Source organism: Mustela erminea, chromosome 5 (genome assembly GCF_009829155.1).
Source record: "Mustela erminea isolate mMusErm1 chromosome 5, mMusErm1.Pri, whole genome shotgun sequence".
Taxonomy (NCBI): Eukaryota; Metazoa; Chordata; class Mammalia; order Carnivora; family Mustelidae; genus Mustela; species Mustela erminea.
In genome coordinates, this window is record NC_045618.1 from 144,953,835 (window position 1) to 144,970,898 (window position 17,064).

The 17,064-nt window shown below is 44.6% G+C and overlaps 1 protein-coding gene across 7 annotated transcripts in view; it reads left to right on the forward strand.

Moving 5' to 3' along the window:
- The first annotated feature begins 443 nt into the window (after positions 1–443).
- The window catches only part of MARK3 (microtubule affinity regulating kinase 3), a 120,788-nt gene continuing 104,167 nt past the window's right edge, over positions 444–17,064 (forward strand). For all 7 annotated transcript variants that reach the window (XM_032345408.1, XM_032345401.1, XM_032345404.1 and 4 more), the window contains exon 1: positions 444–753. In XM_032345408.1, the coding sequence (XP_032201299.1) occupies positions 703–753 (51 nt within the window). In that variant the 5' untranslated portion in view covers positions 444–702. The remainder of the gene's footprint in view (positions 754–17,064) is intronic.

The window sequence follows — 17,064 nt, forward strand, 5'->3', positions numbered from 1 at the left end:
CCGGGCGGCTTCCACGGGCCGCTCTGATTGGCTGAGCTCCGGGAGGCGGCGGTGCCGTCACTTCCGGCATCCGGAGGCAGCAGAGGAAGCCGAGGGGCGGCCATCTTGGGTCCGTGAGGCTCTGAGGTACCGGGAGCGGCGGCGGCCGGCGGGTGGAGGCTGAGGCGGCAAGTGAACCGGAGGGAGCGGAGCAGCCGGGCGCAGGCGCCGCTTCCGCAGCTCCCTCCATGGTCGACGCCCGCAGCCCGCGGCGGCCTGTCTTGCACTTCACCTTGTCCACATCCTCCTCGTCCTCGTCTTCAGGGGCAGCCGGCGGCGCTGTGTGGAGGCCCCGGCGCTGAAATCCGCGGTGCGACGGGCGAGGGCGGACGAGGAGGCGAAGGGGTCCGGGCCCGCGGGGCGCCCTGAGGCGCGGGGACGCCGGCGGGCCGACCCGCAGCCCGCCGCCGCCGGCCCGGCCCCGCCACCGCCGCCCGCGGGGCTCCTCGGCGCGGCCGCCGGGGCCGGGGGGAGCATGAGCCGCGGGACCCGCAGAGGGACGGCCCGGGCCCGGCCCGGGATCTAGACGGCCGTGGGGGAGGGGAGCCGCCCTCCGCGGCGCCGCTCCGGAACCGCAGGGCCCTCGAGGACGCGGTCGCCGGCCCCCCAAGGCCGCGCTGTTTTGTTTCAGCGTCGCATTGTGCAGAAGCGAAGTGAAGTACAATGTCCACTCGGACCCCGCTGCCCACGGTGAATGAGAGAGACACTGAGAACGTAAGTGGCCGGGGCGTTCTCGGGGTCCGCCGGGGCCGGGCGTCCGCCGCTGCCCGCGGGAAGCGGGGGGCAGCCCGGCCGGGTCGCTTCCCGGAGGCGGCCGCCCTGCCGCGCGGGGCCTGCGGGCCGGGGCCGCGCCTCGGTGATCGCGCCGGAGTCTGGCTTGCCTGGCCGGGCGGTGACCTGCGGGCCGGGGGAGCCGCGGCGGGGGGGGGGGGGGTGTGCCCGAGCGTGGGTCGCGTCCCTGCGGGTGTAGTGCTCGCTCCAAGCAGAGCCCCGCGTAGGCCGGCCGCAGCCCCGCCGCTGTCGGGCTGGAGACGCTTCGTGGTGCCGACGAGGTGCTGATCGGGGCGAGGGGACTGTCCTTCGCGCGCGGTGTGGGAAGGTCTGGGGCTAAGTTCAGTGGCAGTCACTACGACTGCTGGCCACCGAGGAACCTCCGCGGGGCCTTGGGAGGAAGTGCAGAGCTCTTCGGAAGAGAAGTTTGCGGACGGAGTAGGGACCGCGGCCAGCAGCAGTTTCCTTCCCGTGCGACGCGCTCCGAAGGGCCGGCGTGCAGGGAAGCCGCGCCGCCCCCCGCCGCCGGGCCGCCCCCCGCCGCCGCGCCGCCCCCCGCCGCCGGGCCGCCCCCCGCCGCCCCCCGCGGCTGGCTCCGGGGCGCGCGCGGGGAAGCACATTGGCAGAGAGGAGCCTTGCGCGCCTTCTAGCGCTCCCATCCGATGATTCTGTGAGACGGACCTTAGGTTTTGTTCTCGGAGACCTTTTAGAACGGCCAGGAACAGCATTTTTAGGGAACGACAACTTGGGGAAATTCCCGAGGACAGATGTTGACCCTGCCCGAGTGCGTTCTGAGCTCTTCTCGCCCCGGGTCCAGAACTCTTCAGTCAGTGTCGCTGGGGGACGTCTTCTGCCAAACATCCCGCCCATAGCTCCTGAAGACCCCTCGGCCGGTCCTGATCCGTGCTAGGAGCCGGTTCCTGGCAAGAAAACGCGGTCCCTTAGGAAAAGCTTTCTTGCCCTGCCTGTGTCCACGCTTCCAACAATGTCCCGAGACTTTGTGGCCTCCTGGCATCAAGTGCCTTTATTTTAATCTTCAAAATGCCACTTGTTTGCTGGATAACTCTCCGGGGATTTAATCTGTTCCTGTAAACTTTGGTCTAAAGCATTCCTGTAGTGTATTGATGTAGAGTATTTGATGCTCGTTAGCCTGTGGCATGTGTTCCTTCACCTGAGATGGGTTAGAAGGTTCCACAAAGAGTGAATAATACAAAGTCACGCCTGGGTGGCTCAGTGGGTTAAGCCTCTGCTTTCAGCTCAGGTCATGATCTCTGGGTCCTGGGATCGAGCCCCGCATCGGGCTCTGCTCAGCGGGGAGCCTGCTTCCCCTCCCCCTCTGCCTGCCTCTTTGCCTACTTGTGATCCATGTCTGTCAAATAAATAGATAAAATCTAAAAAAAAAAATCATAGACTAGGTGAGTCAGTGAGTTTATTCATTTTCTTTTTTCTTTTTTCAACCCATGTTTATTTATTTTTTCATGAGAAAGAGAGAGGCAGAATCAGCGGGGTAAGCAGGCTCCCTGTGGAGCAGGAAGCCCGATGTGGGACTCTATCTTACAACCCTGGGATCATGACCTCTTTTTGTCTTTTATAATTAAAATAATCTTTTTGTGTTTGTCTCCTAAACTTTTCTGCTATACACAGAGCCCACTATTTTGTCTTTTTTTTTTTTAAAGATCTTATCCTGTTGACTGGTTACTGGAATACATGTATAGATGAGGAGGCATTGGTATTAAGGGTATATGTTTTAGAGAACCTTACAAGAGATAAAGCAGTTCTTCCAGCTTCATAGTATATTACTTGGGCTAAGTTTTATTTGCCCCTCTTCACTCATTCAAATATTAGTTTTTAGTTATTTGGTTTATTACTACTGTGAAAACCCTTTTGATTGTATATAATACCAAGATTTCTGCATCTGTAATTTAAAAACAATGAAGATATCAACATAAATTTCAGTCAAATTCACCCATATATTTAATTTAGTTAATACTTCTAGTTACTGCATGTTATCAGGGATAGGTCTGAAATAGAAACTGACAGGAGTGTAACATTCTCCCACCTCTTCAGAATCCCAAGTGGGAGCAAAACACAAAGGCTCAAATTAACTAAACATGTATAAAGAAGCAACACAAAATCTATACAGAACTTATCAAACTCAACACCTAAAAACCAAAAAATCCAGTCAAGAATTGGGCAGACGACATGAACAGACATTTCCCCAATGAAGACATCCAAAGACAGATGCTCAACGGACTGAGCCACCCTGGCCCACAGGGAATTAATTTTCTTATAGACCCTTGGAAGAACTTATTTCTGACTTAACCATTTTCCTATTCCTTGACTGCTCTGCAGAGTGGAGTAAGCAAAAAAGTGAGTTGATTAGCTTCGATCACTGACTTTCACCCAGAAAAGCAAAATCTTACATTGACCCAAGAGCAGGCACTCCATACTTTCTAAATGAACTGAAGCCCAAAACGGATTTGTGATAATGAAGGATTTACACTAAATGAGTCTTTTTACTTTGATCTCTGGTGAATTACGGTGTGTTGTTAGAAACAACTAAACTTTATTCTTTAAAAACAACGTAGGGGGCGTCTGGGTGGCTCAGTGGGTTAAAGCCTCTGCCTTCAGCTCAGATCATGATCCTGGGGTCCTGGGATCAAGCCACACATTGGGCTCCCTGCTCATCAGGGAGCCTGCTTCCCTTCCTCTCTCTCTCTGCCTGCCTCTCTGTCTACTTGTGATGTCTGTCAAATAAATAAATAAAATCTTAAAAAAAAAAAAAAAAAAAGTAGGGCGGGTGCCCGACTGGCTCAGTCAGTTAAATGCCTGCCTTTTGCCCAGTTCCTGATCCCAGGGTCCTGGGATCGAGCCCCACGTTGGGCTCCCTGCTAGGTGGGGAGCCTGCTTCTCCCTCTTCCTCTGTCCTCCCCACCCCACTGTGTTCTCCCTCGCTCAAGTCTGCGCGCCCGCTCTCTCTTTCTCACAGAAAGAAGTGTAGGATATGGAGTGTGCCTTTATTCTTGTGGAATGTATTTAATTGAATTTTTTGTAGTGTTACAGTCAGAGATTTGTAGCACATCATTTCCTTAATTCACCATGCCCTGTTTCATTTTTAAATTTGTATTAGAATGTTCTGGGAGTAGTTGTGTGTCTTTGACAGTGTGGTGCCCTTGTGTCAGTGTTACAGTCTGGCATATGCCATGTTATTTACCTGCCATTACTGAACTACTAAGTATTAGACTTCCCACCAGTTGGTAAGGATATGAGAATGAATGGAAGCTCTCAGTTTTTGGAGCAGCTCTACTGTTAAAGTCAGGTCTGTTGAGATAGAACTCTTCTTAAGTGTAAGGCTTGATGAGTTGTGACAAATGTACAGATATGTAACCACCATTGTAGTCAAGATATCGAACATTTTCATTGCCCAGAAAGGTGCTTACCTTGTCGCCCTTCACAGCTCCTTCTCTATTCCCCCAGCTCTTCACAACCTCTGATTTCTTACGTGTCTCTGTAGTTTTATCTCTTCTAGAATGTTACATAAATGGAATCTATATTCATGTTTGTGTGTGTGTATTAGTAGTTAATTCCTTTTTATTGCTGAGTAGTAGTTCATTGTTTGTATATACAGTTTTTTAAAAATAGAAGTTCGCCTGGGTGGGTCAGTGGGTTAAGCCTCTGCCTTCAGCTCAGGTCATGATCTCAGGGTCCTGGGATTGAGCCCCGCATCGCTCACTCTCTCTGCCTGCCTCTCTGCCTACTTGTGGTCTCTCTCTCTCTGTCAAATAAATAAATAAAATCCTTAATAAATAAATGAGTAAATAAATAAAGAAAAGTTTTAGGTTTCATTTCCAGTTACCATAAAGTGTTGTATTAGTTTCAGGTGTACAATATAGTGATTCAGCACTTCCGTAAGTTATCCAGTTAACGTAGAACAACTTTTAATCCATCCACCATTGATGGACGTTTTGGCTGTTATGATTAGAAGCTCTTTGTCTTTCCATTTATCCTGGGAATCTTACTTACTTATTAATTTTTTTGGGTAGATCCATGCTAGGCCTCCCACTGTCGGACTTGAACTCACAACTCTGAGATCAAGAGTCAGACACTTAACTGACTGGACCACCCAGCCACCCGTCCTGGGACTCCTATCTAAATTTTGAATAATTAGGTATAACTATGATAGGAATGTTGCCTGGGGGGCTCAGTGGGTTAAGCCTCTGCTTTCGGCTCAGGTCATGATCCCAGGGTCCTGGGATCGAGCCCCAAATGGGACTCTCTGCTTGGGGGGGTCGGGGGGCCTGCTTCCCACCCCCTCCCCCGCCTGCCTCTGTCTGTCTTCTTGTGATCTCTGTCAAATAAATAAACAAAATCTTTTAAAAAAATAAAGAGTCATAAGGGGCAGGTGTTGTGCAAGAAGAATATTGTCTTCATCTCAGTACACTACTCTGTTTTCTTTTGTTTGATTTACAGATGTGAATATACACTTTAAGCTGTTGGGTATATAAAAGATAATACTGTTTGGGGTGCCTGGGTGAATGGCCGATTCTTGATTTCTGTTCAGTGTCTGACTTTTGATTTTGGCCCAGGTCATGATCTCAGGGTCATGAGATCGAGCCCTGTGTTGGGCTCTGCACTCAGTGGGGAGTCTGCTTGAGATTCTTTCCCCTCCCCCTCTGCTCTTTAACCCCACCTCTGCGTTCTCTCTCAAATAAATAAATAAATAAAATCCTTTTAAATAAGAGATAACACTGTTATCAAATCATTTTAAAACTCAAAATCAGGGCTCTCTGCTCAGCAGGGAGCCTGCTTCCTCCCCTCTCTCTGCCTGCCTCTCTGCCTGCTTGTCATCTCTCTCTGTCAAATAAATAAATAAATAATCTTAAAGAAAATTTTTTTTAAACTCAAAATCAAATAATCTGACCTAATGGAATTGGTGAGACTCAAGAAGTGACAGGAGCTGCTTGTGACAAAACTACTTAGTAGCAGTGCTTCTGCTGGACTCCAGATCTCTGGTTCAGTCCCCTCCGTTTTTTTTGTGTACCAAGCTGTTCCTCAAAAGCTTATGTACTGGGTTGCCTGGGTGACTCAGTCGGTTGAATGTCTGCCCTCAGCTCAGTTCATGATCCCAGAGTCCCAGTCCCAGGTTCACCTTCCTGCTTAGTGGGGAGTCTGCTTCTCCCTCAGCCCCTCCCCCTTGTTTGTGCTCTGTCTCAAAAAAATAATCTAAAAAAATAAAAGCTTTATTGTGTATTTACCCTAAAGATACAAATGTAGTGATCCAGAGGGGCACGTGTACCCAAATGTTTATAGGAGCAATGTCCACAATAGCCAAACTATGGAAATAGCCTAGATGTCCATCAGCAGATGAATGGATAAAGAAGATGTGGTATATATATACAGTGGACTGCTATGCAGCCATCAAAAGAAATGAAATCTTGTTATTTGCAGTGGCATGGATGGAACTAGAAGGTATTATGCTGAGCGAAATAAGTCAGTCAGAGAAAGACAATGTGGGGGCTAGGGAAGGAATAAATGAAACAAGATGGGATTGGAGGGAGACAAACCATTAGAGACTCTTAATCTCACAAAATAAACTGAAGGTTGTTGGGGGTTGCGGGGGTCAGGATAGGGTCGTTGGGTTATGGACATTGGGGAGGGTATGTGCTATGGTGAGTGCTGTGAAATATGTAAGCCTGATTAATGTGTAACATACATTATATGTTAAAAATAATTTTAAGGGGTGCCTTATGTTAAAAATAATTTTGAGGGGTGCCTGGTTGGCTCAGCGGGTTAAGCCTCTGCCTTCGGCTCAGGTCATTATCCCAGGGTCCTGGGATTGAGCCCTGTGTTGGGCTCTCTGCTCGGTGGGGAGCCTGCTTCTCCCCTCTCTCTGCCTGCCTCTCTGCCTACTTGTGATCTCTATCTCTCTCTGTCAAATAAATAAAATCTTAAAAAAATTTTTTCTAATTTAAAAATCTCTCTCAAAAAATAAAAATAAAAGTTATGTACTAATTACTCAACTAGAGAGATGTAGTTGTACCCAAACACAGTGTTTAATAAAAATAAGACTTAAAAGTTTTAAGTCTGCTCTCTACTGAGCAGAGAGCCCGATGTGGAGCTCGATCCCAGGACCCTAAGATCATGACCTGAGCCAAAGGCAGAGGCTTTTACACACTGAGCCACCAAGGCACCCCAGAATTTAGTGAGTTTTTATCAGTGATTTTCAACCAGGAACGATTTTGCCCCCCAGTGGACTTTTGATGGTGTCTAGAGACTTTTTTTTTTTTTAAGATTTTATTTATTTATTTGACAGACAGAGATCACAAGTAGGCAGAGAGGCAGGCAGAGAGAGAGGAGGAAGCAAGCTCCCTGCTGAGCAGAGAGCCTGATGCTGGGCTCGATCCCAGGACCCCGAGATCATGACCTGAACTGAAGGCAGAGGCTTTAACCCACTGAGCCACCCAGGCGCCCCTCTAGAGACATTTTTGATTGTCGCTACTGAAGAGAGTTTACTGACTAGGAATGCTGCTAAACATTTTATAATATGCAGGACAGGACCCCTTCCTCCTCTAACAACAACAACAACAAAATATCTGGCCAAAAATGTCAATAGTGCCAGGGTTGAAAAATCCTGGTATATAGTTAGCTGTCTATGTACTCAGCAGCTCAGTGGCCAGTCTTATTTCATTTGGTTTCTCCCCAAGAAACAAATTCAGTACATCATATCACTTCATCTCTAAAGCTTTTAGAAGAGATAAAACTTCTGTTTTTATAAAAATTGTAATTATAATCCCTTTACCATAATTTCTTCATATCAAATATCCAGTCAGCCTTCAAATTTCTTCAGTTGTTCAGTTACTTTTTTATTTTTTAATTTTTATAAAAGATTTTATTTATTTGAGAGAGAACACGCACAGGTGCATGTGAGAGAGAGAGAACGCGCAAGCAGGGACAGAGGCAGAGGGAGAGGGAGAGGGAGAAGCAGGCTCCTGCTGAGTAGGGAGCCAGACAAGGGGCTCAGATCCCAGGACCCTGGGATCATGACCTAAGGTCACCCAGGTGCCCCAGTTACATACTTTTTTAACACTTTGTTCAAACTGGAATCTCTTGGGTCCTTATCTTACAGTTAACTAACATGTGAAATTAGATAAATTTTGAAGGCAACAGAAAAGTTTATGTTTCAGTTTATGTTCTGCTGTTGACTTTTATAGAGCCAGGGTCATATTCTGTTTGGACACTGGTAAAATTAGAAATGTAGTTATCATCTAAATTTTAAAACATATCACACTTTGGGGGCACCTGGGTGGTTCAGTGGGTGAAAGCCTCTGCCTTCAGCTCAGGTCATGATCCCAGGGTCCTGGGATCAAGCCCTGCATCGGGCTCTCTGCTCAGCAGGGAGCCTGCCTCCCGGCGTGCACCGCCCCCCCCTCGCCTGCCTGTCTGCCTACTTGTGATCTTGGTCTGTCAAATAAATAAATAGAATCTTTAAAAAAAAAAAATCACACTTTGTAAGCCTGGATTATTTGCCAAAGTACCAGAGGCCCCAGGGCTTCGCCAATTATTTAACGGTTCCTTGTGCGTGTGCAGCATGTACTTACTTATTATTAATGCAGACAAGCCATCAGAGTTTGTCTCTTTAGTGTTCTTGTTTAGTCAGCTATAGGTTATCTGACACTGTTATTAACCTGTTCCAGTTTGAGTGCCTACTTTGTGTATGATACTGTGCTGGGTGCCTTAGAGGATATACCTAGGAACCATATTGCACCTGCTCTTTAGGACTCCTCAGTCCCTGTAGAAAAAAACAGCCTGAGCTCTGTGAAACTAGTCTAATAAACTCTCAAACTGGAGCAAGCACCAGTATCACCTGGTGGCCTTGTTAAAGCTCTGCTTGTTGGGGCCTACTCCCACACTCTGATTCTACAGTTAGCATTTCTTTTCTTTCTTTCTTAATTTTTTTTTTAAGATTTTATGTATTTATTTGACAGAGAGAGCAAGAGAGCACAAGTAGGCAGAGCAGCAGAGGGAGAGGGAGAAGCAGGATCTCCACTGAGCAGGGAACCCAATGCGGGGCTGGATCCCAGGACCCTGGGATCACGACCTGAGCTGAAGGCAGTCGCTTAACCAACTGAGCAACCCAGGTGCCCAAGTTCCATGAGTTTTTCAAGTTGGTTCTTTGTAAGAAAGTGTGGTTATCGAGTATAAAAATAGTTACTGTTTGTTGATCACATACTGTACATCAGGCAACAGTACTAAGTATATAGTATTTCATTTAAAATATATAGTATGATTTCGGGGCGCCTGGGTGGCTCAGTGGATTAAGCCGCTGCCTTCGGCTCAGGTCATGATCTCAGGGTCCTAGGATCGAGTCCCACATCGGGCTCTCTGCTCAGCGGGGAGCCTGCTTCCTCCTCTCTCTCTGCCTGCCTCTCTGCCTACTTGTGATCTCTCTCTGTCAAATAAATAAATAAAATCTTAAAAAATATATATATAGTATGATTTCATTTAATCTGACTTTTAACTTCCAAGCGCAACTATCTATTGACTAAAGCTGTCTGGGCCTTTTTAAAAAAGTTGATCTCTCTCTTTTTTTAAGATTTTATTTATGTATTTGCCAGAGTGGGTGGGGGGAGCACGAGCACACAAGCAGAAGGAGTGGCAGACAGAGGGAAAAGCATACTCCTTGCTGAGCAAGGAGCCTGACGTGGGACTTGATCCTGGAACCTGGGATCATGACCTGAGCTGAGGGCAGACGCTTAACCGACTGAGCCATCCAAGTGTCCCAAAAGTTGATTTCTGAGAATAAATATTTTTTTACATCAAAGTGTTTTGAGAAAACATCTTAGAGACTTAAATTCGAGGGTTATTTTGTTTGTTCTGTATGTAAATTAGGTGAAAGTGGAAATTGGCAATGAGCAGACTATAGGTCACTTTGATTATTTATATAGTACATGATTATTTACATTGTAATTACTTGTAAGAGATTTATATACAGTTTAATATCAGTTAGTGGTACCTGTTCTTTAATTTCAAAGAAGCTTGTTCTGGATTCTAAGTAAGATATAGCCAGATTTTTATCCCTGGAATTTCTTTTCAACCTGGAAGTAAGCCAGGGATTCCAGCCCTTTCTGATCACCATAGGGAGGACTAAAGCAGACACACCTTGTCTCAGTGTGGAGGGGGCTGATGCCATGTGGAGGGGCTGGGGGAAGGGGGAAAAGGAAAAACTATTGTCCCACTTCCATTTTATTTTTATGTGTTTCTAAATATTTTTTAAAAGATTTTATTTATTTGAGATAGAGTGTGTGTGCAAGGGTGGGGGGAGGAGCAGAGGGAGAGGGACAAGCAGACACCGTGCTGAGAGTGGAACTTGATTCCGAGCTCCATCCCACGACCCTGAGATCAGGACCCGAGCCCAAATCAGGAGTCAAACACTCCAGTACTTTTGTTTTCTTTCTTTCTTTTTTTTAAAGTTAACTCTACTCCCAACATGGGGCTTGAACTCACATACAGCCCTGGGATTAAGGGTTGAATGCTCTAGTGGCTGAGCCAGCCAGATACCCCATCTCCCCTCTACTTTAAACTATCAAATTAAACCTAAAGGAGAGAACAGATCTCTTCCCTGTGACTATCCCAGCTTTAGTGTTATTTTACACAAGAATTTAAAGAATGTGCTTGGAGTTGGTCTGCAAGTAGTAATAAGGAGTTTGTGCTGACCCCTATATACCTGCTTGTACAATAATCCTTGCACTGTGAGCAAGGATTTTTTTTTTTTTTTTTTTTTTTTTTGGAGTTTCACTTTGTCTTCAAGTAGAGTTTTTCAGCACTGCATTCTAGCCACCTGAGTTGTTCAGCCATGGTTAGTCTTATGTGGACTAGGTAAGGCATTTTGTAAGTGGGTTACATGGAATCTTGGTGTTCAGAGTTGAAATTTGAACAGAGCAGGAGGTGTTTTGGTTGTATTTGTTGCTAATAGTTAGGCATTTGCATTTGGGTGGATGTTCACTATTGGGGAGTTTGTATTATGGACATTTCACATGAAAATGTATATTGGTAGAATTTAATATAAAATTTGAATAAACTGAACAAAGTTTTATTCTAGAATTTTAGATAACCCCATTCTTTATGCAGTAGGTACCTTTATGACTTCATTGACTACAATAGCAGATTCTAGCTTGAGAATCCTGGAGAGGAGTCCACTTAGAACCATTCCCTAACTCAGCCTTCTGAGAATTGCCAATCCTTATCCAGAAGAATAATTTAAACCAGGGCAATCAACTTTTGTTGGTGAAGGCATTTGAGGTGTTTTTGATTGCATTCTGTTCATGTACTGTCTTTCCTTTTCTTCGCTCCCTTGCTAGCCCTTGCCTATTCCTAGGCCCTCCTTGGTACGCATAGGCATGAATTAGCTCTATTAGTGGAATGGACTAAAGGAGTTTGTTTTCTTCTCTCAAAAGAAGGTTGACATCTAGACGTTACAGATACTTAATGATAAAGAACCTTCCACATACCATGGTAACGTATTCCAGGTTTTTTGTTTTTTGTGTTCATTTATGTTAACTTAGTTCAGGTGTTTTGTTTTAAGATTTTATATGTTTATTTGAGAGAGGAAGAGCATGAACAAGGGGGTAGGGGCAGACGGACAAGCACATTCCCCTCTGAGCAGGGAGCTCGAAACAAGGCTAGATCCTAGGACCCTGAGATCATGACCTGAGCTGAAGGATGCTGAGCCACCAAGCCGCCCCAGTGCAGGTTCTTTATATTTATTTCCTGCTTATTGTATAGTGGTTCTTAGTGCTGTGGAACAACTGTGGAACTCCACAACTTAGTAGTGTAAAACAATGGCCATTTTATTACCCTCATAGGTTGTGTATAAGGAATTCAGACAGGGATGGCTTATCTGTTTTTCTATGTGGGATTTGAGTTCTGAGGATCTCAAAAGACCAGGGGGATTTGAACAGCTGGGCTGGGCTATATCCTAGATTGCTTTTTCACTCACATATCTGGCACGTTGGTGGAAGGCTGGGCTCAGCCGGGACTCTTGACAGGAGTGTCTGCCAGGGCTACTCCATCATGGAGGCGGCAGTATGATGAGACTTCCGAGGTTGTTCGGCATTTCAGAAGAGAAAGAAGTTGCCTGTCTTTTATGACCTAGCCTCAGAGGGCACATAGTATTACTTTTGTCATTTTTTCTTGGTTAAATCTGTCACAACCACCCAGATTCAACAGAGGGGACATAGACTTTAACCTTGTAATGGGAAGTGTGTCAAAGACATTGGGTTCATGTTTCCAAATCACTGTAATAGTAACTCTTTGGGTTTATAATCCGATTTAGCATTTTATTGTGTGACCTTGGACAAGTTACTTAATTTCTTTGTTGCCCCAGCTTGACCTCACAGGGCTGTAACAAGAATAAGGCCTTCTGTGCTCTGGCCTCCCTTCCCTCTTTGCTCTCATCTCCTACCTCTCTGCACCCACTACACCCATAGACCCAGGAGTCTAATTGCTGTTCTGGGAACACACCAGGAACACTTCATTTTGAGGGCCTTGGCATTGCCCTTCTCTTTGAACACGTTTCTTCCAGATATCCTCATGACTGACTTTCACACCTCCTCTTAATACATACTGCCTCAGTGGTTTCATCACCTGTGGCTCTCCCAGTCTCCCCAACCCTGATCTAGTTTTTCTTTTCTCTATTGCAGTTGTTACTTCCTACATCCCATATTATTTACATGTTTCTTATGTAGTTTGTGTTTTGTCAGTTTCCTCTAGTATAAGGAAAGCCCCACAGGGACAGGAGTATTTGTTTTGTTTACTGACGTAACAAATAACCTAGAATATGCTTGCCATTTATTAGAGATGATCAACAAAATATTGGTTGAATTAGTGATTAAATGAGACAATGTGGCTCAAGCATTTGAAACAGTGCCTGTTACATAGTAACAGTTAAATGTTAACCGTTGTTAATGTTGATGGGAACTGTTCTTCTCATCTCTGTCCCTGTGTCCCTAGCCTTTCCCCTCTGTAGTTACTCTACTGAGAGCATCTCCTCTCTCCCTTCTTAAAACCTAAGATAGCTTTCTTTTTTTAAAAAAGATTTTATTTATTTATTTTACAGAGAGAGATTACAAGCAGGCAGAGAGGCAGGCAGAGAGAGAGCAGGAAGCAGGCTCCCTGCTGACCAGAGAGCCTGATGCGGGGCTCGATCCCAGGACCCTGAGATCATGACCTGAACCGAAGGCAGCGGCTTAACCCACTGAGCCACCCAGGCGCCCCCTAAGACAGCTTTCTTTTTTTTTTTTTAAAGATTTTATTTATTTATTTGACAGAGAGAGATCACAAGTAGGCAGAGAGGCAGGCAGAGAGAGGGGGGGAGGCAGGCTCCCCGCTGAGCAGAGAGCCCGATGCGGGACTCAATCCCAGGACACTGAGATCATGACCTGAGCGGAAGGCAGAGGCCCAACCCACTGAGCCACCCAGGCGCCCCTAGTGTCTGGGCTTGGAAATGGAGAGAAAGATGGTAGTGTAAGACTGGTTGAGGGAGTGATTATGAAGCATGCCTGAGGTAGAGTGGACAAGATGTGGAGCAAAAAAAAAGGAACAAAAACAAAGCATACAAGAAGTTGGGATTTGGAATTGCATATTTGGAATAGAAACAAGCCTTCAAATATAAGTAACTCAGTCGGTTAAGTGTCTGCCTTCCACTTAGGTCATGATCCCAGAGTCCTGGGATAGAGTCCAGCATCTGGCTCCCTGCTCAGTGGGGAGTTTGCTTCTCTGCCCCTCCCGTGGCTCATATGCTTTCTCTCTCTCTTGCTCACTCTCTTTCTCTCTAAGTAAATAAATAAAATCTTAAAAAATATATATATGTATCTTAATCATGACCAAGTTAATTCCCTATCCGTGCCTTAAAAATATTTCACTTTTTTTATGTTGAGATGTAATTGACATATAAAACATACTAGTTTATTAGTATCAGGTGTACAGTGTAATGATTCAATATTTGTATTGATTCAATATTTGTATTGATTGTGAAGTGATCACCACAGTAAGTATAGTTAATGAATGATTAACATTCATCACCATGCATAGTTAAAATTTTTTTCTTGTGATGAGAATTTTAAGATCTACTCTCTTAGCAACTTGCAAACATACAATACAGTATTATTATCTAAAATCACCATGTTGCACATTTACATGTGTACTTTTTTTTTTTTTAATCCAAGGGAATAACACCATCTACTCGGGGTTGTTGTGATTGAAGAAAATAACACTGATAACGTGCTTGGCCCAGTCCACACCACTTCATGGGCATTCTGTGGATGTTAATTCCCTCTTAAGACAGTTTCTGTAGTGTTATTCTAAATAACTAGATAATCTAAAGTCTTTGGTTTAGCATTCCAAGTTCTTGATATACCTTTCTAGCTTTATTTCTAACTGCTCAACAGTATAACCTTAATACCCAACCAGACAATTCTGCTTGGCTATTTGTTTACCCAGAGATCTCACCCGTGGTGGTTGCCAGGTCCTGTGTTCTGAGACTGCAGAGGGACATCACAGTCTAGTACTTTAGGATAGGGATTAATTAAGCTAAGGGTTGGGGATAGAAAGGGGAACAAGGCAGAAAGTACTGCCTATCCATGAGCATAGAGATAAGTTGCCAGCTAGGGATTGCCGCTTGTTTTAGTTACTGTGCTCCAGGTTAGCTCTTCAGCTGGGTTAGGAGTGCCTGAAAGCTTTGGCTTTATTTCATCACTTTGTAGTGCCTGGCACTTAGTTGCTTAGCCTGTAGTTAACTGGTCAAAAGCTACTGAGTGAAAGTTTTCTTTAGCCACAATTTATTTTGCCTTACAATCCTTTTGAGTAAATTATTTTTCAGTCCATTTCATTATTATGATAATTTACCTGTTTTACTAGTAATAGTAGTTTATTCAAAGTGAAACCAATTTCACTGAATTTATGGATATGAGCAATAAGAGTTCATCATTTCTGTTTTTCATATTCTTAGAAACTTCTTGTAAATTCAGCTGCAGAAAGTCACATTATCTTTGGTCAGTGTGAGCTCCTTCTCTTGTTTTATTTACTTTTCTTAATTCCCATATATGTTTCCCATATCCCTCCAAGAGTGACTGTTCTTTGTTTAATACATTGTAATGTGTGTATATGTATGTGCCCTTACAAAGTGTACATTGGCCCTTCATGTAAATACTGCATATGTCTCATCCATGCATCTGATCTTTTCTGACCACTGGCTAGCACACTCCGTGGTGTGCATCTGTCTACCATACTTGACATACCTGCTCGCCAGGGTTAGACATTCCACCTCCTGCAGCCACAAAAATGCTGTAGTAAGTATCTTCATGTGTGTCTGTTACAGAGCTGTGTGGGAATTTCTTGGGATGTATAGCTAGAAATGGACTTGCTCTGTCACAGAAAATATAGATAGGGCCAGAAGTTGCCCTTTTGGATGGCTACATCAGTCCACACTCCTGTGAGTAGTGCAGAGTGTCCCTGGTTCCTGGCATCATTTAGCATTATCCAGTTTTAATTTTTTGTAAGCCTGTTACGTGTAATGGGATAGCTCATTGTTAACTTGTATTTCTGTATGATTCTTATTAGCTCCATATATTCCTTGGCTTTTGGAGTGTTCTGTAATTGCTCTTTCTCCTCTGTCCATTTTTCTTTTGGGTTGTTGTCTTTTTCTTATTGATTCTTAGGTATTCCTTCATTTTCTAGATGTTACTCTGATATAGGTTTTATTTATTTTTTAGGTTTTTTTTTAAGATATTTTATTTGAGAGAGAGAGAGAGAACGAGCATGAATAGGGGCAGGGGCAGAGCTAGAGGGAGAAGCAGACTCCCCACTGAGCAGGGAAGCCTTACATGGTGTCCAGTCCAGGACCCTGAGATCATGACCTGAGCCAAAGGCAGAGGCTTAACCCACTGAGCCACCCAGTCGCCTTCTGTCATCTTTCTGTAATGCCCTTCATTGAACAAATCCTTAATTTTGGTGTTACCAACATAAGCTTTTGCCTTGTTTTTGTGCTTTTAATTTGAAGCTATATTCAAATACCCGGATCACAAGGATATTCTCTTTTATTTCATTTCTTAACCTTTTATCATTTTACCTTTCATGTGTATATTTTTAATCCCTCTAGACCAAGCGTGCCTTTGCATATGGTCTCAGGTAGGGATCTAGTTTTATTTTTCTTCATAGGCTTATGTGTGAACAGGTTTTCCCACTTGTTTATAGGTCCCTTTTCATTGTATCTTATATTCCTACATACTTATATCTTACAGTTTTGTACTGTGGTGCATAGGGCTGTTTGTCCATTGTGCCCATACCCCACAGGTTTTCTGTTCTTTTTCATGACTGTGGCTTTGTAGTCTATCATATGAGACCATATAGTATTTGTCTTTGATTTATTTCACTATCTGTATATATATCTTCTCTATTGAACTTTTTATTTTGAAATAGTTGTAAACTTAGATAAAAATTGCCAAAGTAGTACAGAGTTCATTTATGCCTTTCACCCAGATTCCCCTAATGTTAACACCTACGTAACCATGATTCAGTTGTGAAAGCCAGAAAATTGATACTGGTTTGACAGTGTTAATGATGGTGATTACAGAATTTATTTGAATTTTCACTAGTTTTTCTTCAGGGTTCTTTTTCTTTTCTAGAATCCAGTCAGAGATCCCACATTACATTTAGTTGTTGTGTCTCCTTAGTCTTCTCCAATTTGTAATGATTCCTCTGTCTCTTTTATGCTCTTGACTTTTTTTTTTAAGATTTTATTTATTTATTTGACAGAGAGAAATCACAAGTAGATGGAGAGACAGGCGCAGAGAGAGAGAGAGAGAGAGAGAGAGGGAAGCAGACTTCCCGCTGAGCAGAGAGCCCGATGCGGGACTCGATCCCAGGACCCTGAGATCACGACCCGAGCCGAAGGCAGCAGCTTAACCCACTGAGCCACCCAGGCGCCCCTTGACAGTTTTTTTTTTTAAAGAGAGAGAGTACCCGCACACCAGTGGAGGAAGGACAGAGGGAGAGGGAGAGAATCCCAAGCAGACTCCCCGCTGAGTGCAGATCCTGCTGTGGGGCTCAGTCTCATGACTCTGAGATCACAACCTGACCTGATATCACCTGTCTGTCACTTAACTGACTGTGCCACCCAGGCACCCCTGCAGTTGACAGTTTTGATAAGTACTGGTCAGTTGTTTTGTGGAATGTCTCTCAATTTAAGTTTGTCTGATG